The sequence below is a fragment of the Lepisosteus oculatus genome, chromosome 6 (genome assembly GCF_040954835.1).
Source record: "Lepisosteus oculatus isolate fLepOcu1 chromosome 6, fLepOcu1.hap2, whole genome shotgun sequence".
NCBI classification, from domain to species: Eukaryota; Metazoa; Chordata; class Actinopteri; order Semionotiformes; family Lepisosteidae; genus Lepisosteus; species Lepisosteus oculatus.
The window spans coordinates 29,514,459-29,539,176 of NC_090701.1; the positions used below are offsets into that span (position 1 = coordinate 29,514,459).

Sequence of the window (24,718 nt, forward strand, 5' to 3'; positions counted from 1 at the left end):
TCGAGCATTTCACTAACGCGCGTCGATCTCAGTTCTGGAGAGATGCGCTTACCGGCTACAAAACGCGTATGTACAGAAGGCGCACCCCTCTCTGAGCTGAAAGGGTATCTCTGCAGCAATGACATCCACTGCTATTTTGGAAAGGAGGCTGCACCGAGCAAAGAACGTCAGCAATTCGGCACCAAGGGATAAAGAAGGAGAAAAAATACGAGACTCGAATCCACTACAGGGGACTGGGGGACACTGCACTATCTTGGAGATAGGCTTTTTCAAGAATCTCGCCGGAATTCTGTCCTGTACATCAACTGGGTTTTTAATTTAAAACAGAAGAAAGAGCCTGGATATATAGTTTTTTAATTACTGGACTGAAGTTGCAACTGATGAATTACTGTTAAAATCTAAAAGAGGTGAGAACTGTTTTATGTTCTTCTGTTTTTTTTTCACCTATGGATTTGGGTTTAGTTACATTTACTGTATGTAAAGTAAAAAAAAACTTTTTACACGGTCAAATTAAACCAATTTGGACTTTGGTTATTGTTTAATTCGCCTCTCGCGTTTCATGCATCTGTGTCTATGTTGTTTTGTACAGCCTAGTCCACAAGGTTTAATGGAAAGGAAGTTTGACTACGCGCTTCATAGCGGATAAGAAATTAGTTCGAGTGTTTTAACATTTCTCCCCCTCAATAAATTAAAATACAGAAATGACTTGCAACAAAGGTTGAAATTTGTAAACGTAATTTTGCAATTAAGTATGTTATTTTTAAAGCAACAGCAATGAAGTGTGGTTATTGGATAAACGCATTTTCTCCAGTTTGCTCTTGTGGTCTTCGGGATGCCTTCTCAAACAGCTGATAGTCTTTGCTTCTACAAATGGCCATGTATTGAGACGGAGTTGGACAGCTGAGGCTATTTTTGGGATGAGGGGCCCAATGAAGTGAGGTGAGGTTTGGAAATGTCACCCTGTTAAAAGGGACAGAACTTTTGCAGTCGGACAACAGTAGTTCATCTGGTGTTACAGCATACAGAAAACCAGCCCGTTCCGCGACATGCTCAATATTTAACCAATGTAGCATACTGTGTAAAATACACAAACGTATTCAAGTACAATCTTATTTTAAGACTGTATAGTTTAGCACAAACGATTTCAGGTTTGTGGCAAAGCGATGCTGAGAGGGCCCAAAATGGCACAGAACCTTCAAGTTCTACAGTGGCTTAGTATCATTCTCCGATTAGTCGAATCGCATTGACAGTCTTTGTTCACATATTATAACGTAACACGTCTGGCACTCATGCCTACGAAAAGGGGGCTTTAGTTATGGTGTTAAGGAATCAGATTTTAATCGGTCTTCAAACCTGGAGGACTCCTTGTATCAATTGTATATATAAATTTTTATTTGAAGATTATAAAACATTTCAAATATTTTGTAGATCTAATAACATTAGAAGTTCATGGTCTTCACTTTAAGACTAATTGGCGAGTTAATTTTGACTTGAGTTTTCACGGACTATTTGGTGCGACAGTACATCATAGTTATATAAAGTGCATTAGAATGACATACAGTACAGCAGCAATATGAACCTTGCATTTCTACTATAAATAAAATATTTGTTTTGGTCAAGAATTTTAGATTTATTTCATCATTAGGGGTCGCCGTAACCATGAATACAGAATATTGACAGGGGTTTGAATTCTTTCCATTCCCTTCGCTTATTGAAGAGCGTGATATTAAGCCGACCTGTATCCGCTCTCGGGTAGTTTCCAGCGTCGTGGTGCACTTTAGCTAAAGTGGGGGTATAATTATGATTAAATAATTACGAGTATAATCGATGAAGATATAGGCCTAATGCTTGAGATTGTACATTCAAATCTGTTAAGTTTGCGTTTTCAGTTTTCTTCTAACGAGGTTAATCTAAATCTTTATTAAAACCCAAAATTGCAGTACAGTTTAAATCTTAAAGCTAATGAGCGTCATAAGTCAAGGTTGATGTCTGGCTGTAAATACGAGAAGCACCAACTCAGCTTGGCTCCTGTCCGCCTAAACACTCAGTCTGCAATACTGCCAAGGTGAAGTTAATCAACTGAGGAAGAGTCCATTCTCAGCAGGCTTTCAGCCAGAGGCAAACCCACCGCGCAGTGGGGACCGTCAGTCATAGCAGACTTGGCGCTATTCTGCATTTTAGCGGAGAGCTCCATTTTCTAATTACATTTAGGGTATTGCCAGCATTCATCATTTGCTTTTTTTTCTCTGAACGGTAATTTAAAAACCCCGCTATGATTATTCTTATTTGAAAGATTTTTGCCTTTCAAGTAATTAAGGACTTTTAAAACTTTTTTTATACCACTTGTACTCAGTGCATGTCGTTTCTTCTTTTTACATAGAGGGATTTTGCTTTATTGTGCAAGAAGTTCTGTAGATATTTCTATTTACGGAATGAATGGTTCCAAAAAATTACAATACTTTAAATTTAGTGAAACCAATGTAAAAGCAGTGTGAATTCCGTTAGGGAGACCCATAATAATTTAATTGCAAGATTACAATTCAGAACACGAGGTTCTCAGGCAGATTAATTGTGTATAATTAATTTGTGTATGGAAAAAAAGGGAGCAGCAAAAGACTACAAGCCTACAAATGGAAAAACATTCCGAGTTAAAAGACTGCCCCGCATACCCCACTTTAAGGGAGGTACTGTAGTTACATCTCTGTGAAGATAATGCATCTGACCTTTGAGTTAAGATGTCCAAAAACTAGTATCCAAATAATAGCTGTAGTCAATGAAGTCAATATGACCAGGACTGTAACCATGAGCAGAAAATATTGTATTATAGTCTCTTATATCTGATGCTCATATGGACTTGACTGTATAATTTAATTGTGTGTTTTAGTTGATTCTGCCAGTGTTCCCATTACTATATACAGTAGTCATTGATACAGCAACATATAAATAGTTCTGTAGGTAGCTCATGACATTTACTAAACTTAACATTATTGGATATTTATAATAAAACAGGCTTGCTTTTGTGAATTGTTATTTTGTCAAATACTCCAGGAAGACTTTTGGATTAGTTGTCACCCAACTCACTGATATCCCACTGTTCCGTACTACACGTTGCAATATATCACAAGTTAAATCATGCCAAACGGTTGATTTGACACCATGTTGTAGGTAGTTTAAGAACCAAGCGAATACTATTAAAATTGGGTTTCTTGGTGACAAAGTAACAATGTCTTTTTAACATTAATAAAATACACAAAATATGAGTATCTTTAAGTGTTATTAAACTTTAGATATAACTGTTTTTGGCTGTGTAATTCTGAACTTTTTACTGGTTCATGTGTAATAAGGTCCATAAACACACCCATTCAGCTCTCCCCAAATTGAATTTCTACTTCACATTCAACTGAGTAAATGGGAGTAACAGATTTCTACAGATGCAGCAGCTAGAGTGAGTAGTTTTCTATGCGATAGCCATGGCTTGCAAAAAAAAATCTTGAAAACGGCTACTAAAATATTCTATAAAACTGGAGTGGGCATTGACGTACTGTACGATTCATCAATGTTACAGATGTGTTGTGAATTTCTGGCTTTCAAGACAACTTAAGGAACTTTCCTCTCCTAAGAATAATGTTTATGGAAACCGTATTTCCAAAAATTTTCATAGCTCTGTGCATTTTTAAATTAATAGAATTTCCCATAGCTCTTGGTCAACATACAGTAGCGTCTCAAAGCTAGAATTGATAACATGTCTGCATCTTTTTGGACCTTGACACAGTGTCAGTAGAACTGAAGTCACAGGAAAACTGAATGTGAAAGAACTAGTAACTAAATTTTCAAAACCTTAGGTAAGAAAAAGGATATTTTAAGGGCAGAGAGTATACATTCAGAGAGAAGTTCTTATTTCCATATTGGATCATGTAGTGGCAATGGTAGTTAGGGACTTGGGCACCATTTTCCATCTGGAGCTCAATCCACCCAAGAGCTGTCTGCCCTGTTACACACCATGTGAGGTGCATTGTCTATAGTGTTTCAAGTTCCCTGTTGCCACCGATGGTGTCACCTAGTCAATGCCTGCAGTTGCAGTGTAATCCTACCATTCCCAACTGCTCTGGGCTTACACTCCTTCTCTGGCCGAGATTGTGGTCCGCTTGCTGGCATGCAAATGTGTTCATCTGCAGGCTAGGACTCCGTGCTGCTTCCTGGTGCTGGTAGTGCTTCATGCTTGCTCTGTCTCCTGAGCAAGGTGCTGTGTAGCTGACTAGTGCTTACACACCTCCCCTCAACTGTCAACTCCTGACAAAAAGCATAGCTCCATCTTTTAATTGCAAAGTAACACCGATTAGGGACAATGAGACACTGATGGTGGCAGTAGGTTGTCCCCTTTACAGATTAAGGAAAAATAACTGGATCAGAGACTTTATTGTGGGCATATCCCATGGTTTATATTGTAATCTATGGTGGTGTAGCTGCCATGAATAGCGGAGATTAAGTAGGGGGAATAGGTCTAATTTCAGAGGACCAGAAGTGATCTGGAACCACTCTTATTGGATGACTTGCATTTTATTCTGGCTCCATCTTTCAACAATCCCCAAAAGGTCTCTGCAGGACAGTTTGAAGAAGGGTGAGCTCTGCCACAGGTACTTTATATCGTAAGTCTGGCTTCTCAAAAGGGAGTGTTAGTTAGTGGAAGACTTGCAGTACAGAAGTTGACAGATGTGTGTGAACCACTCTTGGAACCATCAGAGGTCCATTTCCTCCTCCATCTGGCTGGACTCTTTCCCCCCCACAACAGTTCCTTTTCACTATGGTCCCTGCCGCTAATGCATCTAGCTCCTTGCTGTGTGGTGGGAGTGGGACTACTGGCACACAGCTTCTGGGCTGCTGGTTTTCTGCCCTCTTTACCAGTGCTCACCCACTCAGGGTGAACTGCCATCCCTCCAGCTTTACAATACCACTTTTTCCCCACTGCTGATTACCTGAAGCAAAATATACATCGCTTGGCATGTTTATTCGGTTATAGGGCTGATGAACTAAACTGTTTTCAATCTAAACTACCGGATCCACCAGTCTCTTACCATTCAAGCAGTCAGGCCAAGCTAAAGCTATAAATGTTGATCCTCAGTGTCGGTAGCTTAATTTGGGGAAATTAGAGTCACACCCTTCCTCTTTTTAAAATTGTTTTCTATAGGGGATAAGTTTAAAACGTATTTTCTAACGGTTGGGTAATTTTACCTTAATATGTAGTGGAATGAAGTCTGGTGTGGCCCTCTGGAGGTTGTGGACTATATTGACACAAAACAATACAGTGCCGTATTTTTGTAAAACGATCAACTGTACAAAATGAATGCTGTATGAAAATACATTATTAAAAAAAGGTGACAGAAGTTTTTGTCTTGAGTTTTAGTATGAGATGTAATTATGGCATAGTGCTATGTTAGTTAATGCTATGGTCTTACACTTTCTGGGCTTGATTCTGGTCTGGGGTACATTCTGTGTGGAGCCTGCATGTTCTCTCCAGGTTTGCAGGGGTTTCCTTCCACCTCCAAAGGCATGCTGGTGAGGTTTTATTGGTGTGTTTGTAACCTGGGATGGCCTCAGGGTGCTGTCCAGCCTTGTGCTCTTATTTTCCAGGGTAGTCTCCAGGTTGATTTTTTTTAGTCATGGACAGGTATTTAGTATTTGGTGCAGTAGAAAAAAGCACCAACAGAGAAAATACTACAGTTTGTCATTTGCCAAGTCTTGTAATGAAAAGATGACTTTTATTTTATTTAGCTTTCTTTTAAATTTATTCAGAGTAAAGCATTAAGTTAATTAGGCTTTTGCAGATGTTCCTTAATGAACTGCAGAAAGCGATTGTGTCTCGATAGTCTTCCAGGTTCAAAATTTTTGAGGATACAAGATTTCCAACCTCAGAAAATTAGTTTTATGTACTCATTACAGTAGCCGAGTCATACAGAGGTGCTTAAGTGAAGGATATGACTTACAAGAGATGTTAAGACACTCATTTGGGAAACATGAAATTATGTCACAGCCAAATAGTACACAAATTTAAAATGTATCTGGATTTTACCTTGATCCTAGGGTTACTTTTTTGTAGAAATTATTTTTCCTTGCCAAGAGATCTCAAAAACACATTTGTAGATGTGAAGGTATCCCATTGATCCATCACCTGCATGGGGCACAGTAGCCTCATGATGCTGTGTACAAGATAGAAAAGGGAGAAATTGCATCACCTACTAATGTAAACTATGTACATGATTTGCACAACCCAGATTAAACCCCAGCAAGAACATTAACATGAGCAGTACCATGGGATCTTTAAAGACCAAGTAGTCATGACCTCAGTTCCCTGGTACATCTGTATGACAGCATGTCTTACAGCACAGTGTCCCCAGTCACCATACTGGTCTAGGGGGGAAAGCACCACCTACTGCTCCACCAGCACACAGCACCAACCTGGTTTCTCTCAGAGGTCCTTCACCCTAGTATTAACCAAGGCTAGGCTTGCTTAGCCTCTGAGATTAGGCTACAAGGTAGCAATGCTGCCACACGGATAGACTAGATTTTAAGATCGCTTGATCCTTTGATACATTTACTGAACTTTTCATTTACCTGGTGTTCAAATTAATCATCCAACAGATTTTTCAATTACATTACTCAGCCTTTACTGTGAATCAAGACATTTATTGGTAAAAGTCACAAAATACTTGTTTGATGCAGTTGTAAGTTGTATCCATTTTCTCAAAGTCAGAAAGGGAAATGTCCGTTATGCCCTTTTTAGTCGGATGTGCTTCACCTGCTCTATTGATTTCTATGGCACAGACCAGAAGAGACTGAATTATTCAATTTCTCTCTCCTACGTCAGTGCATTTATTACAGACTACAGCCCCCTTTGAAGAGAGGGCATTAATCCACACAATTTCTGTCTCCTGGACTGAAATTCTGACTCTGCAAAAGACTCCATACACTCCGCAAATTGCAGTTAGGAACATTAGGATCACTGGGTAATTGAATTAGGAAGACAGCTGGCCTAAACTTAAATTAAGGATGGGGAACATAGATTGATTCCTTTTGCACTACACATTTCTAAATCTACTCAAATGACAGATGCCACATCACATTTGTATTTTAATGCTTTCTGAAACATTTTATTATTACAGTACTTCAGTTTAATATGTTCACATAACTTTATCATATTGCATGTAAAATCATGTGAATGAGTTATTTTGTGTCTTAACCACACTACAAATTAAGAAGTACTGGGGTTCAACCTATCTGTTCCTAAACATGGAGTGCCTTACCTTCACCAGTGGGGCTCTGTATTGACATGATTGACTCATGTCGCTTTTAGTAACAGTCCAGTGGCAGCCACATTGCTGAGTCTTTCCCTAGATTTCCTCAGCAGGCAGCACAGTTTTTGATAGCATGGTAGAGAGCCAGGCCCCTATCACTTCCGTTTACTGTACTGTCATTCTTGGGGAACTCTTAGACTATTATAAGACGGTGAATGTGGCAACACAGAACTCTTAGATACTGCATTTAACTTCACCAGTGGTTGCTCTTTGTTCATCTAAGGGCAAAATTATCCTTGGTGAATTGAAAAGAGATCCTAGCTTTGATGTGCTATAATTAAGTCCCTTTGCATGATTTGTACAGACACTAGCAAAGAAAGGATAATTATTTATGTAGTAGTTGCGGAAGAACTCCGACTGTGGTAGCATGGCTCCATTGACGTGCTCCAAGTACATGCGTGACAGTCCAACATCGTAATTAAGAAGAAGTTCAGAAGTATGCCAGGCTTTATTTCAATTATATTTTAACCTCACTTGAGCCCTTTAAAACAGGCATCTTTCTAGGATTGCTAGACACGTTTGCCCAGTACAAGACCTGTACTTATCCAGAGTAACTACTTCAGCTTGTCTGGTCTAGCTGAATTTTACCAACTCCATTGTGACATGGGTTTTATCGGTGTAAAATGGAAGTACCCCACATTCCATTCAGTAACTGACACACTAATCCAATTATTCATGGAGAACGTTTTACAGTAGATCTCTTCTTTTGAGCACATTTTGGTGGTCTGTATGTACTGTATGGATGTGTGGGTGGGAAGAGAATTAAAAGTCAACTGGTTTTTGACTCAGATTTTCATCTGTGCAAATAAATCCAGATTATATACAAGACAGATGTCAAGAGAAAAACAACTGTGTGAAATCGTATTTTACAGCCATCGTTTTTCTGACTGAATAGAATTTAGTTGAGTGTGCAACCCCACTTAAGTGCAAAATTAATGACAAAAACTAATACACACTATCATATAATGAGGAAACAGTGCTATAAACTGCTTATAGTTAGTACTATAAGAAAGTTGGAATTCTTTATTCAAGAAATACCCCCATTTTCAGAAAGTGAATGTTTATTTTCTTAATGCTACTATGGCAGATCTCTCCTGACTTCTAGTACTGTCATTTGCAAATTGGTCCCGTCAGTGATCCAGAACAAGAGCTATCCAGTGTGGACCAGTAACCAGTAGCTCCCCACTGATTTAATATTCTAGCATGTTCTGTTAGAGTTACTGAAATGTCCTGGCATTTTGTTCCTTCAAGTGTCAACAGGTGGAAATAGGACCCTGGGGAAAAGCAATTTAAGAGCTTTCAGAGTTCAGCTCATGTCCTGATATATACATAAAACCTAATACTTAAAATAGCAGAGGTACATTTATATCACATTAAAGCTTAGATTCGTCTTGAAAGTTGGAAAAGTACTGTACTAAACAGTTATGCTTGCATATATATCTTCCTGCTAAAGCATGTCATTTTAAATGTACAGTAGGGAGAAAAGATTTTTTAGTTGCCAGTGTTTTTGAAAAGCTGGTTTAAAGCCAAAACTTTATCTTCAAGCCATTTTGGAGTAAGAGTGAAGAAACCTGACAGATATAATTTAACATTTTAATGAATATTTTAATGTTCTGTTATGTTTTAGAATTAATTTGCTTTTTTGAATTACTGCTCATATGTATTTACAGCTCTTTATTTGTAAACCTACTCTGCCTGGCAGTACAGTCATGTTTGTAACATGAAAAGGTAACCCGAAACTCTCTATTTTTATCCTTTGACTAACCGATTAATCAGCAGTTTTAAAGCAATACAGCTGGACTTCCCAAGAATGTCCACATGAAAAAGTCTTCCTTCTTATTGTCCATGTTCTACATCTGAGAGAGTAAAATTGGAAGTGAAGGGCATTTTTCCCCATCTTGGGGACAGTTTTGATTTGTTGTTTCATATATATTTTACAGTACATGACTTGCTTATTGTTTGATTTTTAATCGTATATCTATTAAACTTAATATGTCTTATTACTCCAAACAGCCTGACTTGCTGTTTCACCCTTGATTGTCCTCAGACAAAACCAGAAGATGGACCAGGACCTGTTTGGTGGTGCCCCACGCTTCCTGACCCGGCCAAAGGCCTTTGCTGTGTGTGTAGGGAGAGATGCCACCCTAAGCTGCACTATAGTGGGGAACCCTGTGCCAGCAGTGAACTGGGAGAAGGGGAAGCAGAATATCACCTCAGGTGGGCGCTTCAAGACTGTGGAGGATGGGGATGTGTACCGCCTGACCATCTACGAACTGACATTGGATGACAGTGGCCAGTACATCTGCCGGGCCAAGAACACCGTGGGAGAGGCCTATGCTGCGGTCACTCTCCAGGTGGGGTTTCCCAGCGACTTGGTGGAACGCCCTCCAACGTTTGTGGAGAAGCCCGTCTCCACCAGGGTGAGCCTGGGGGATGATGTCAAGTTCTACTGCCGAGTCTTGGCTCACCCAGAACCCACTTTCACTTGGGAGAAGGATGGAAGGTATGTAGGGGAGTCCAGCCGCTTCAAGATAAACTCGGACTCTGAGTCCACCTCCCTGAATATCCAGTGCGCACGGAGCATCGACAGTGGGACTTTCACCTGCAGGGCACAGAACTCCGTTGGCCGAGCCCAAGCAGCGGCTGCACTGGTAGTGGAACACCAGGACTCTCATAACCTGGCCAGTGCAGATAAGGGCTCCTCCCTGCTGTCGCATTTGCAGAAGAGACGGGAAGAGATGCGCAAATCTGACATCTCTCTTTACCGCTCTTCGGATCTGACTGTGGACAACTACAAGTCTTCGACTTCCTCCTCAACTGCTTCAATCCTAAAGTCCACGGAGGGGCTGAGCTCCTTGGGCCTGAGCCTGTCCCAGGACTACGTGCGCGCAGCCGGCCTGGCTAGCAGACTGCCGAAGGGGGTGTTCACGCGCACCTGCACGGTGACCGAGGGGAAGCACGCCAAACTGAGCTGCTTCGTCACGGGGCACCCCAAACCGCAGATCCTGTGGATGAAGGATGGGATAGTCATCAATGAGGGTCGCAGGCTCTTGATCTATGAGGATGAGGCAGAGAATTTCATCCTCAAGATCCTGTACTGCAAACAGGACGACAACGGCCTCTACACCTGCACTGCCTCTAACCTGGCTGGACAGACCTACAGCGCCGTTCTGCTCACTGTCAGAGGTAAGTATGTCCAGTAGGCCGCTCTTGTTTATCCAGGTCCTTACCTGCAGAATACATGTACAGTGAAGACATGTTAATTATTCTTTGTGGCCTTAGGGGCTATAGCAGGGGTTATTTAGAAGTATGTACCAGGGCATTCATTGAAACTTTAAAAACTGGGAATGAAAACACCATCACTGTGATGCGTTTACAAATCTAAGAGGACCCTTCCTGCCTGATCCTTGGTAACACTGAATCACTGAATCACTCCCCCCCCCCCCCCACTTGTACTATATAAGTTATATACTAATATAAATAAGTGTGATGAGAATCCTCACTACAGGATCATTGTATTTCTGTGCATACTATGCAATATACAAATAAGGGGAAACTTTTCTGGTAGGGAATATTAAGAAAATATAAATACTTTAAGGTGAAAATTTCACATCAGCTGATTTGTATACAATGTTCATATATTTTACAAATCAATCAATCTTCTGCTCTGGGTCATGTAAAATCATGTGACAGGAGACTGGGAATGGCTGGTGAAATTGACTACACTAATTGTTTAGTAAACATTTAGAGCTAAACAATAAATTAGTAGGCATTGATGCTTTATTTAGCAAATTATTTTTAACACCAAACGGGTATTTTAACACCAATTTTGATTCCAGAATTGTAACTCTTGAATTTAGTGTTGTTGTAAAAGATGCACAAAAGTTTTGCACCCTCGGTGACAGGTTGTACCATGGCAAACCTGAAATAAATGCTTGTAATTTAATGGGAAAAGGATGGTTTAGACAGGGTGAAGTACTTTGCCTTCATTTGTTGAGTATCTTAGCAGCTTTATACTAAAACAAATGAATGCCACCTTTCCAAAAATATCCCTGACCTCCAATTGAAAAAAAAAAAACTTTGTTTAGAAATTTTCCCTAAAGAAAGCTTTAATACTGTACATCAATGTGAGACTGGAAATTGATATTAATGCATTTTAGTTTTAAGAGGTAGTGGGCTGCTCATTTCTTGTAGCCCTGCTCAAAGCAATATTAATTTAGGAATTTAAAAGTGCCATCTCAGCTGGTGGTTTGAATCTCTCCCAGGGTCACATTACAAGCTTACTGTAGATAATGTAGACTGCAGGACTGGTGGTCTTGTTTTCAAAATAGTTGAGCCTGGCAATGACTAGTGGTAAGAATCAGGTTTTAAAACAATTACTGATCAAACTGTTGGAAAATAGCCTGAAACCTCAATGGAAATTATTAGTTTCCCCATCTCATTCTATGCCTCATGTCTGTTCGCAAACTGTCTTCTGTCAAGAATGGCAGTGAAACAGAGCCATTTAAAGTCTTGCAGTGTGTGTGTGTCGAAACTGCAGGAGCTGTTCCAGTCTTTAATTCCCCATTATGTTGATGGTAAAATGCATCAACTTGTATTCTTAAAAGAACAACAAGTAAATATACAGTAGTATACAGTTTGAAATCTGTGTACACGAATGCAAGTAATTTCCATATTTGTTGTAGGTGTGGGTTGCTGTAATTTGCCCATCCAAAAATTTTTGTAAAAGCTTTTTTTTAAATGTAGACTACAAAATTCCATCTCAAACCTTGATCATTTTATGGTTGTGGTTTTCTAGAAAAATACATTTTTCAAGTAGAATTCCAAACTATTTTTTAATGTTTGTATTTAATTTTTACCAATTTCCTAAATAGTTTGAATTTATTAGTTGCAATACAGTTGTTTAGAGAATAATAATTAATATTTACAGGGCTACATTGCTATATTACTCACCCTTCAATGGTATGTTTGCAAAGAATACCGTTATGTGGGCCTTACAAAGACCTACAGTGCCTTGCGAAAGTATTCGGCCCCCTTGAACTTTTCAACCTTTTGCCACATTTCCAGCTTCAAACATAAAGATATAAATTTTTTATTTTATGTGAAGAATCACCAACAAGTGGGACACAATTGTGAAGTGGAACGAAATCTATTGGATTTTTGAAACTTTTTTAACTAATAAAAAAATGAAAAGTGGGGCGTGCAAAATTATTCGGCCCCTTTACTTTCAGTGCAGCAAACTCACTCCAGAAGTTCAGCGAGGATCTCTGAATGATCCAATGTTGTCCTAAATGACTGATGGTGATAAATAGAATCCACCTGTGTGTAATCAAGTCTCTGTATAAATGCACCTGCTCTGTGATAGTCTCAAGGTTCTGTTGAAAGCGCAGAGAGCATCATGAAGACCAAGGAACACACCAGGCAGGTCCGTAATACTGTTGTGGAGAAGTTTAAAGCCAGATTTGGATACAAAAAGATTTCCCAAGCTTCAAACATCCCAAGGAGCACTGTGCAAGCGATCATCTTGAAATGGAAGGAGTATCAGACCACTGCAAATCTACCAAGACCTGGCCGTCCCTCTAAACTTTCAGCTCAGACAAGGAGAAGACTGATCAGAGATGCAGCCAAGAGGCCCATGATCACTCTGGATGAACTGCAGAGAACTACAGCTGAGGTGGGAGAGTCTGTCCATAGGACAACAATCAGTCTTACACTGCACAAATCTGGCCTTTATGGAAGAGTGGCAAGAAGAAAGCCATTTCTCAAAGATATCCATAAAAAGTCTCGTCTAAAGTTTGCCACAAGCCACCTGGGAGACACCCCAAACATGTGGAAGAAGGTGCTCTGGTCAGATGAAACCAAAATCAAACTTTTTGGCCACAATGCAAAACGATATGTTTGGCGTAAAAGCAACACAGCTCATCACCCTCAACACACCATCCCCACTGTCAAACATGGTGGTGGCAGCATCATGGTTTGGGCCTGCTTTTCTTCAGCAGGGACAGGGAAGATGGTTAAAATTGAGGGGAAGATGGATGCAGCCAAATACAGGACCATTCTGGATGAAAACCTGTTGGAGTCTGCAAAAGACCTGAAACTGAGACGGAGATTTATCTTCCAACAAGACAATGATCCCAAACATACAGCAAAATCTACAAAGGAATGGTTCACAAATAAACGTATCCAGGTGTTTGAATGGCCAAGTCAAAGTCCAGACCTGAATCCAATCGAGAATCTGTGGAAAGAGCTGAAAACTGCTGTTCACAAACGCTCTCCATCCAACCTCACTGAGCTCGAGCTGTTTTGCAAGGAAGAATGGGCAAGAATTTCAGTCTCTCGATGTGCAAAACTGATAGAGACATACCCCAAGCGACTTGCAGCTGTAATCGCAGCAAAAGGTGGCTCTACAAAGTATTAACGCAAGGGGGCCGAATAATTTTGCACGCCCCACTTTTCATTTTTTTATTAGTTAAAAAAGTTTCAAAAATCCAATAGATTTCGTTCCACTTCACAATTGTGTCCCACTTGTTGGTGATTCTTCACATAAAATAAAAAATTTATATCTTTATGTTTGAAGCCTGAAATGTGGCAAAAGGTTGAAAAGTTCAAGGGGGCCGAATACTTTCGCAAGGCACTGTACATCTTTGTGGTCTTTGGAATATCAAACCAGCAGTGAAGGTCAGTATTTTATTTCAGCTATTTTTGGAGTGATGAGGAGGTCACAGGTGGTACAATGACCACTAGCCTGCTGCTATGTGCTGCCAGAGGGATCATGAATTTCCATGCATTCACTAGTGAGTCTAAAAGCTCAGCTTTTTAAAATGAGCTTCTGACTTTGTCGAAATGTGACGGCAGTGTTTGGCATCATTGTTTGGCTTGCTTACACTTTAGAATAAATCGGGTATGGCCTTTAATTTTACATTCAGTGATCTTTTTAGCCTTTGTAAAAATAAAACCACTGAGTCTAGTTGCTTCCTTGTTACTGACCAGTGTAGCTCACTGGAAATTAATGTAATGCAAACGCTCCAGCTTGGAGTGGTAGTTTTGATACATTCTGTACCTCTGATTTACACCCATATACCTGTACAAAGGTTACAAATGCCGGAAGTGAACCTATACTAGTAACCATATCTATCATACAGTCTCAGGCTACAGTTTTGCTGAAATACCAGTCCTTCTCCTCACCCATTACATCTTCCCCTATGCATGCGTTTTAAGGTTACTTACATTTCCATTGAAAACCCTATACCATGATAATTGGAGCAAACAGTCACCTGTTCTCTTCGAGAAGTGTGGGTTTCTCATTAACATGACTAGCATAGACCCCAATGCTGGATGACCATTATATGAAATTTTGTATATTAAGGGTTCAAAATCATACCCCTGCTGGACTTACTGTATGGCACTTAAGTTCAATAGCCATTAAGCCATTTACGTCCTAACACAAAGGTAAACTAGATACGTCAGAAATTCTAAACCTAGGTAGTACTGTAGGTGGAAAAACAAGCACATGAGTTGAAGAGAGGTCATTAATTTGTAATGCTTTTTTAGTTACTAGGTACCTAGAAATTTATCAACATGCTTAAAACTGTCTGAATCACACCCATTTCTCCTCTACATTCCCTGAGCTGGAATCTCCCTATCACCCTGGTGACCAGCCGTAAAGCAGACATCATTGCAAGATTTTGAATGAATATTGTATAAAAATACTTTGACCACAAAAATAGCTTTTGGGTCATGGAGTTGATACCGCACCTTAAACCTGGTAAATAGGATAATAGTACTTAAGATGTGAGAAACACCTTATTCATGTCTGTAATTGCTTTTCACAGAAATGTTTGCATCTTGGACAGCTTTCTGTCAGTGAATACTATATATATATAGTAGCCTGATCAGACCATTTCAGAAGTTATGCAAAGTTGGGTGGGACCAGTAGTGGGATTGGAGTAAGAAAATCCTGATTGCTGCTGTAAGTGTATTGTTCGACCAGTAGTTAGCACTCTTCCTTCTGGACCAGGATTTCTAAAGCAATGCCATAATACGATAAGGTGACTAAAGAAACTGGTGATGCTGTATGTTGTTTTAGCCCTTGAGGTTGTAACTACTTGGTCAGTAAAAATTTCACCATACTATTTGTAAGCATAGGGGTATTAGTCCTTGTCCAGGCTAAAAACTACTTTGGACTTATCTACCAAAATGTCACTACCTGATCTGCTTGGTATTAGGTCTGCTGGCACATTACTGCTGCACCCAGGAAGGGATTATCCTTAATTGTATTAATTACTTGTCCTTAATTGTATTATTACAATTAATTGTATTAATCATTAAAATAGTTGATCAGGACAGAGTTAATTTTTTCCTCTTCATTAGTTGTCAGGTCGGTCCAGCTCTGTCAACTTACTATTTAAAAATGTTGACTTTGCTTTTGACAATGATTAGCAAGCAGAAAAACATTTCTGTGGTTAGCTGTCATTTGCATTCTTTTGACCCTGGCATTCAGTTTCCAAATGCATGGTTATGAACGGTGAGACTCTGCTCCATTGCTTATTTCCACAGCGCAATGATTATTCAGTACAGATTATTGTAGCTGTTATTCATTAACTATTTAACATCACTCCATATCATTCTGAGCTCTCCTCTCACCCAAATCAACCACCAAATTGTTTTATGAAACTGATAATCAAATAGTTGTATGCAAAGAAACTACAGCTCTTCAGTGAAGTATTTGCCCTTTCCTTCCTCTTGGAAGTTTTCATGAATTTTCTCCATCTTGTCTCATCTCCTTGACTCTCCACCTCTGCTCTGGTGGCCGGATCTCTTTCAGAGCCCATGATCCCATTTAAGACCAAGCTGCGGGATGTGGAGGTACAGGAAAAGGAGACGGCGACACTGCAGTGTGAGGTGCCCCTGCCCGCCACCGAGACCAGCTGGTACATGGAGGAGACGCCATTGTCCCAGAGTGCCAAGTATCACATGGAGGAGGATGGGACACTGCGCCGGCTCACCATCTGCAACGTCACCACCAACGACGATGCCGTTTACATCTGCGAGATGAAGGAGGGCAGCCGCACTGTGGCGGAGCTGACTGTGAGAGGTACTGGGCGGGAGGAGTTGAATCTTTCAGTTTAAAAGTAGATTTTCGAAGACATCAAAATGTTTTGAAATCCATCCTTGGCAGTCTTATGCTATTGTAGCTGTCCAAGCCAAATATACATTGAAATGCAGTAGGGGGTAAATCACACTATACAGTCCGGTTATACTTTATGATATCAGCAACAATCCTTCAGGACATCCTCAAAGCAAAAACCATTAGGAAGTGGAGTACTCAGTCTTTATTCAGTCAACCTACAGTTGCTTTCCTCTTCTCTCAGGCAACATCACCAAGAAGCTTCCTCGAAAGACCATCTTGCCAGTTAGTGACACAGTGATCTTCTGCGTCGAGCTAGAGAAGCCCTTCGAGAACTGCTTCTGGACCAGGAATGGCGAGAGGCTGTACGAGGACAGCAGGGTGTCCTTGGTGTCCTCCGACCACCAGTACACCCTCACCATCCGAGACTGCCGTGCTGAAGACTCCGGGGAGATCGCCTTTGTGGCCGGGGACTGCAAGACCTCCACTAGCTTCTCAGTGACTGGTGAGCCCAGCAGGTCCTCAGTCATCACAGCGCACTGCCAGGGGATTGTTAGTGGTTTTCTCCAGAGCATAGCTAGAGCCTCATGGACAACGTGAGGAAGAGTGAGCTTATGTATGTATGGATTAAGTTTCTAGTGTTAATATATGATGGTGACATGGTATATTTGGTGTCAGCCAGGTTTTCTGTAGAGAAAATGGTTTTGAAGATCATCTTGTATGTACAATATATGCACAGACTCATAATTTTCCTGAAGCAGTTACCATAACATTTAAGACAGCTGTTCACTTGCCATACATTAAAAGTTGCTTATATTCTGTTTGAAATAGGAAGACATCCATTACAAGTCTGTAAAGGGACTTTGCAGTATTTCATGGATTTCCAAACGTTCTCTTTGATATTCTTAATTGTACGCATGTGTACTTAAATGTATATTTTATTGTAATGTTTATCCTTCTATCTATCCAATTTGAGTGAAGCAACACAGATGCTCAATTTAGCCTTTTAAATCCTTTATCATCACTTTCATTGATTCTCAGATTAATTTAATTAATTTTAATAAAGGCTTTCGGTCTTGGACTGTTAGGATTATTTCCCTTCCATTATGGCTAAAACTCTACTTGTTAACATATCTAAAGTTATTCCTAAACCCAAACCTTCACCCCAGGGTTACCACATGAGAAAAATAAGAAAGATGGATGAGCATCACATTTCAAAGTTAACATTGATAGATTGTGACTTAAGGACTGCAACCCATCCTTTTCTAATTATAACACCGAGACCTGTCACTCAAAAGCCATTTTAAAGGATGTATAAAGAAGTACTAAAGGGGTTTCTATACACACTTCGTGACTATTTCAGCTTCCCCCTTTTTTTGGCACTCAGCACAAAGTACAGTCAAAGTGAAAACAAATCCAGACATTTTACTAAATTAAAAATAAAAAAACAGAAAGTAATTGAATGCATAAGTATGATTTCAGAATAAATACACCTGTGTCTGAGAGCTTCCCCACTTACTGCATTTCCAAGGAAACACTACACCATGAAGTAACATTCCAAGCAGATCCGAGATAAGGGTCTTCAAAAAATACCAGTCGGGGCAAGGATATAAGAAAATTTCCAAGGCATTGAATATACTGTACCTCAAAGCACAGTGAATTGCATCATTAAAAAGGTGAGAAAATATGGAAGTGTGAATCTGCCCAGAACTGGCCGTCCTCCAAAACTGAGTGTCCGGGGAGGAAGAGCCATAGTAAGGGAGGCCACAAGAGGCCTACGGCAACTCTAAAGGAGTCCTCCATGACAGAGATGGGAGAAACTGTGCATGAGACAATAGCACGCACAATTCATACATCTGGCTTGTATGGAAGGGTAGCAAGAAGAAGGCCTTTGTTGGAAAAAACTCACATCTTGGCTGGAGTTTGCCCAAAGTCATGTGAGAGACTCAACAATTTGGAGGAATATTTTATGGTCTGGTGAAACCAAAACTGAACTTTTTTTGGTGCAAACTTAACACAGCACATCACACTGAGAACACCATCCCTACAGTGAAGCATGGTGGTGGCAGCATCATTCTTTTAGGATGTTTCTCTAAGGCAGGGACTGGAAAACTCAAAAGACAGAAGGGAAAATGGATGAAGCTTAGTATAGAAAAATCCTGGAGGAAAACGTGCTGCAATCCACAAGAGCACTGGGACTTGGAAGATGATTCATCTTCCAACTGGACAATGACCCAAAACGTACAGCAAGAGCCACACTGGAGTGGCTTAAAACCAAAAAGGTTGATGTCCTGGAGTGTCCTAATCAAATCCAATTGAGCATCTGTGGAATGACTTAAAAGTTTACAAATGGTCCCCATCCAACTTGATGGAGCTTGAGCAATTGTGCCAAGAAGAACGGGCAAAAATTCCAGTGTGACGATGTGCAACGCTGATAGAAACGTACCCAAAGAGACTCACAGCTGTAATTGCTGCCAAAGGTGGTCTTACCAAGTATTAACCCTGGGGGGTGGGGGTGAATACTTATGCATTCAATTATTTTCCATTTTTTATTTTTTTATTTAGTAAAATATCTGGTTCCCCCCCCAACTTTGACATTATAGAGTACTTTGTATTGATGAGTGCCCAAAATTCTCAGTTAAATACATCGTAGTTCCATGCTGTAACATAATAAAATGTGAAAGTCTACACCCCCCCTTGGACTTTCTTTTTAGGCACTGTAGGTAGGCAAACAGTTACTATGTTTTTTTACTTCAGGATAACTAATGGCATCCAAGGGCCTACCGAATGTGTTATTTAGGCAGTGGAGTGGAATAGTGGATCGGATTTGTAAGTGGAAGATTGTGGGATCAAATCTTGGGTGGGGCACTACTCTTGTCCCCTTGAACAAGGCACATCAGTACAATTCACATTTACAAGGTTATAAATGTAGATCTTGGACTAAAATAGTAAGCGTGATAAATTAATACATTCCTTGTCCAATTCAGCCCCCAGAAAGCATCCTCCAGATCCCCCAGTTGACCCTGTGGTGCAGGACAAGACGGACACCTCCATCACCCTCTGCTGGTCCCCTCCTGTCACAGACAGGCCAGTGCCCATTTCTGGCTATGTGGTGGAGAGGAGGAAAGTGGGCAGCCAGACCTGGATGAGGTGTCATGGCTCAGACAACATTCCTTGCCCAGAATTTACAGTGAGTGGCCTGACAGAGGAGGGCAGCTACCAGTTCCGAATCACTGCCGTCAATGACTTTGGACAGAGCGCCTTCCTGGAAGTTCCTGGGACCTTTTACCTTGGTGAGCTCTCAACCACACTGAATTGTTTCATCTGTCTGTTAGAATGCAAATTGACAGCCACCTCACTATTCACATACTGTTGTAAGATTCGCATTCCCTCTTACAGTTAAGCACCAATATCTGAGAAGTTCTGTTGGTCCTGAGAGTGTCTAACAGATGATGCAACTTCTTTAAATGTTGACCTTTCATTGTGAATAAGGCTGCAGTATAAGTTGATCTTTATCAATATTCAACTGCCCATGGTGACTGTTCATTCTGTCATGCTGAATGCAAGTAACTGTTGACCTGCCAGAGTTGGTTAAACTGTTTTGCTCCATTTTCCCCAATCGTTTTCATCAACACTTTTCATTACTTCCTATAACCTCTTCCTCCAGAGCCCAAGGCTTCAGTGAAAACCCCACTGCTGGATGTGGTGTCAACAGCTGGGGAGGAGGCCACATTCACGGTCGAGCTCTCTGAGGTGTGTTCAGGGGCCTGGTTCCTCGATGGCAAGGTCCTGCGCAGCGGTGAGCTTTACCTCATCAGCCGCACCAAAACCACCCACACTCTGGTGATCCGCCAGGTGCGCAAAGATCTGAATGGAGCGCTGGTCAGATTTGTGGGTGGAGGATCAGAGAGCACGTGTAGGCTGAAAGTAAAAGGTGAGTACATGGGTTGTCAATGATGAATATTGCATATGGTTTCTCCCATTATAGCAGATCAGCTACGGATGTGTTGTAAACAGGGTGTCTTCAGGATCCATATATGCTCCTTGTGGAAGTGACTGTTTTCTAATCATCCCTTCATTTGCTTCGTCTGATTTTCAGCTTAAAAAAAACAGCAGTCCCTAGTTTTGTGAAAAGGAGTAGCTTTAACTTTTAGATGTAACTTGGACACTATAATGCCATAAACTCCAAGAAGCGATCATCCTGGTTTATTTATTCCATTTCTCCTTCTACAAAACCCATCTGTGCTGCATGTACCTAGAGATCATTGCCAATCATTCTTGAGTATATGGCTTAATTCTTCAATTTAAACTACAGGGTTCACTTTGAAGCTCGAGGAAAGCTTCAAAATACTTAGATAAACCACCCTCTCATCTATTAACTCAACTCATTGTTGGAAGAGCTGACTATACCAGTGGGTGTGACTTGTCAAATGTTATGCCGATCGTTAAAGCCTTTAAAAGTCAAGAGCTCTGCAGATGTTCCACAAAAACGATACAATGTCATATGATAAACGTGGGAGATACAGTACTGCATAACATGTTTGTATAAGAAAGAAAAAGAACATGAAATAAAAATAAAGCCTGCTCCACAGATCGTAAGTAATCAGGGCACCTTGCAGCAGTCCGTGAAAACTTTACCTTTAGAAAATGTTTTATTTAATGGAGCTTTGATTAAATAAACTTCCTTCATTATTTGTCAGTGATCAGTAAATCACTGCAGTCTCCCAGCTGACACATCACCTGACTGCCCATTTCTAAGGCAGGCCTGACAGACTGTGGCAGGTGGTGCTGGGAATGCCTTCTGAGCCAATAGGATTGAAAGCAACTAAATCCTCCATATCATCATGGAACAAATACCAAGTGTAAAATCCCCCTGCTATGGAGCTCATCTCCTTCACACCTCTTTAGGCTAAATAGTCTCATTAAGAAATTTAGTTAATATTTACTGACCATTTCTGTATCTTGTTTAATAACCCTAAATGAATGCAAAGACTGATGTCAGATTGTCCTCAATCGTATTTTTGTTCATTCATCAATGCACTTGTTAGTATTTTTACCAATAAAAGAAAATACAGATGTAATCCCAAAGCTCCACATTAAGCTGAAAACGGACTTTTGTGAAATATTTAGACTTTTTGTACAGACTTTTTGTACAGACATGAACAAAAAGATGGCAGGAAGGGTCAATACAAAACACAAATATCCACATTTGCAGTTTATCCAGAAGTCTTATACAAGCTAAATTTTATCAAACTATTGAAGGATTGCCTAAATATTGTGTACTTCAACATTAGCCTTTAAAGCAAAGACAAGCTAGAAATGGCCATTTTCCCCCTCTTACGAGATTTTTGCATACTTTATGACATGCCTGTTTTTTTTTATTCTTCCATATAAAACTACTGTTTGATTGACACCACAAGAACTTTCTACATGTAGTAGTGGAATAATTAGTACTGTAAATCCCAGGTTTTACTGGTAGGGGTGTAATGCTATTTACTGTAAATCCTAAATAAAACTGCAAATTGAGTTAATTGTTGAAAGGTAGGAGTATGCCACAGGAAATATATATACACACACACACTACAGGAAATATCTGGATTGATTTATGCTTTTCAGACTAATAAGAAAGAAAACAAGGAAAACAGGTGAGGGAACTGTGACCATAATGTAATTGAATGTGTGATATTTTGAAAGAGATTTTTGTTCCAACAGAATCCAGAAGTATTCATCTGCTTTTCTAGAATTGTAAGCAAAGTAGAAAGGAATAGGATAAATGTGTCCTAAAACCACACAGATACATCAAGAGTAAGCATATCAAGGAGTAGTAGCCTAAAGTATGCAATACAGTGCTTTGCAAAAGTATAAATCTCTTTCTATTTTAATTGCAAATGTGAATATTTCTAAAGTGAAAGACCTTGAATTTCACAGTAAAACTGAAAAGTAAATGTGTACTCCAACCACAATACAGTAAACCTACATTGTACATTCTCATGATGAAAAACAGGGTCATTATTGCAACTACTAAAGCATGTTGTGCTTATAACACATATTAGGGAGTTGAGATGTATTCATCTTAAGAGATTTTCTGGAGGATAGAAAACTGAAATTAAGGCAAATACCCAGCCATGACTGAACATACTTGTTATACATCACATTAACCTATTTGTTCCACTGTTTGTAATGGGAATTAACACTGGTGCTTAGGGGACAAAAGGGATTGAGGGATAGGGGAATAGTCAGTAAGTGTTAGTTTATTTAGGTAAATGTATGCATAGATTAAAATCCTCTTAGTGATTTATGAACAGTTCTACAGAACATTACCCTTCTCTTCCCTGTGGCTCTGGTTCAATAAGAAGGGTGTCAAAACAGCAGGTTTGTTAAATACCTTGGTGATTAAATAGGTGCCTCATTCCAGTTCATAGCAAGATTAGGAAGGACTGCACATAACAGCAATGCTGCTGATTCTTACTGAGCTAGCATACAGACCAAATGAGAATCAAGCAAAAGTCTTGCACATTGAAGTGTCTTGGTACACGTCTATCTTTCATCAATGAAAGTTAAAGCCACTACAATATAACACACAAGTCAAAAAACAGCTGTACTTATTTCATGGCACATTATATACTGTAGAATATCTAACAGATAGCTATTTGCCCTCATCTGGTATATTTTAGCACCAGACCTTACACCTTGATATACTGTACACCCTATAAGTCTTGAACTCATTCCTGCTACCACAGACCTATACCAGCCTATTCCAACTCGGAACAGATAACATGCCTTCTGTGTTGAAGTCTTTTATAGTGAGAAACCCAGTTCACAGACAGCTGAAGCCGGTTTCTCTTTTAACCTCGTGCAGAATGTGAAGCCTTTCTCTCTGTCTCTGGGGTGTCCTGCTTTGCCTTCTAGTGGCCAAACCCAGTATTAACCCTGCATGTTCCACTGCTCCGTCACAAGACGAGAAGAGCGCAGTGAAGTTGGACACCTATAAACTGCACAGTGACTCCCACAGCATCTGTGCAGTTCAAAGTAGCCTCTGTGCTTCTTCCCTTCCCGGGATAAAGCACATTCTGTTTTTGTGGTATGACAGCCCGGCCATGCAGAGACGCTAAAGAACCGCGCTGTTCTCATTCACGTGTGTTCCGTTTTGTGCGGCATTGTAAGTTAGTACTTATCACAATGACCATTTGATCTTTCTACTGGTGGTGAAGTTAAAATCGGGCAGCGTCTTTTATTCCTTTAAATAATGTATTAATATTTTATTTGTTTAGTCAACATTTTGACTCCCGAAAGGCTTGTATTTTAATTCGGAAAAAATTGAGTGTTACTGTGTACATTTGTGAGGTTGATTTGCTGGCCTATAAATACAGCCGATGTACAGTATATAATAGCATCTGTACCAGGACATACATACTGTATATCCTGATACTTCTCTACTTTCATGCAATAGTGGCGCGTTATTACTGCAATGAAATACCGATATATTAATCTTACTAGTTCTTTACTTTACTCATATTAAACTCAGTATGCAGTTCGCAAGCGGTTAACAATTAACCCCTCATAACATTTAAAAACTCATGGCTACGAGTCATTAAGATGTGCTTGTTTTTTAAAGTATTTTTTAAAAAAGGACAATGCATCTCTTTCACTGAGGTTAAAGTTTTGATTTTATGATTAATCCACAAATGCGCACGCACAAAAAAATAACAGAGAGCCCTGACCAATACTGTATGAAACAAATAAAACAAACATATATCTGGCAATAAAAGATTAAAATCACACATATGGGAAATTAGAGGCAAAGTAGCAGATAAAATAACTGAAAAAGAAAGCATTTTATCTCTGAATTGAAAGCAAAACAAATGCTAACTTTAATAGCACAAACTAATAGAATGTTCAGTTCTTTTGCCCCGAAGTTGAGTGGCGGAGTGACGTCAAACATTGAAAAAATACATACAGTACTTGTGTCTCTGTAATGGAGTGGTGCCTTCAAGCCGTTTTCTGCTACACCTGCCTGGAGATTTTGCAGCCCTCTGACACAAATTCTTGTGATACTGTGGTATTCTCCATGACCAGGTTTCTTAAGTTGGTCCTGTTGTTACAGTATGTTTCCCTCCTGGGAAAACAACCTCTATTGATTCCCTCTGAGGAATCTCAGATCTCCTCTGGGATTTATAACCTGCTGATATAATTCACTAACCAACGGTTTTTATGTGTCCCCTTCTGGAGTATGATAAATCCC

The 24,718-nt window shown here is 40.0% G+C and overlaps 1 protein-coding gene across 23 annotated transcripts in view; it reads left to right on the plus strand.

The window, feature by feature from the left end:
* Positions 1 to 175: 175 nt before the first annotated feature.
* obscnb (obscurin, cytoskeletal calmodulin and titin-interacting RhoGEF b) overlaps positions 176 to 24,718 on the plus strand; it is a 147,478-nt gene continuing 122,935 nt past the window's right edge. For 16 of the 23 annotated variants that reach the window (XM_069191164.1, XM_069191168.1, XM_069191166.1 and 13 more), the window contains exons 1-6: positions 176 to 407; positions 9,397 to 10,535; positions 16,174 to 16,443; positions 16,721 to 16,981; positions 19,464 to 19,769; positions 20,144 to 20,410. In XM_069191164.1, coding sequence (XP_069047265.1) covers positions 9,410 to 10,535; positions 16,174 to 16,443; positions 16,721 to 16,981; positions 19,464 to 19,769; positions 20,144 to 20,410 — 2,230 coding nt within the window. In that variant the 5' untranslated portion in view covers positions 176 to 407; positions 9,397 to 9,409. Of the gene's footprint in view, positions 408 to 9,362; positions 10,536 to 16,173; positions 16,444 to 16,720; positions 16,982 to 19,463; positions 19,770 to 20,143; positions 20,411 to 24,718 lie in introns of all 23 variants that reach the window. The other 7 variants (XM_069191181.1, XM_069191182.1, XM_069191183.1 and 4 more) reach the window with 3 other exon arrangements.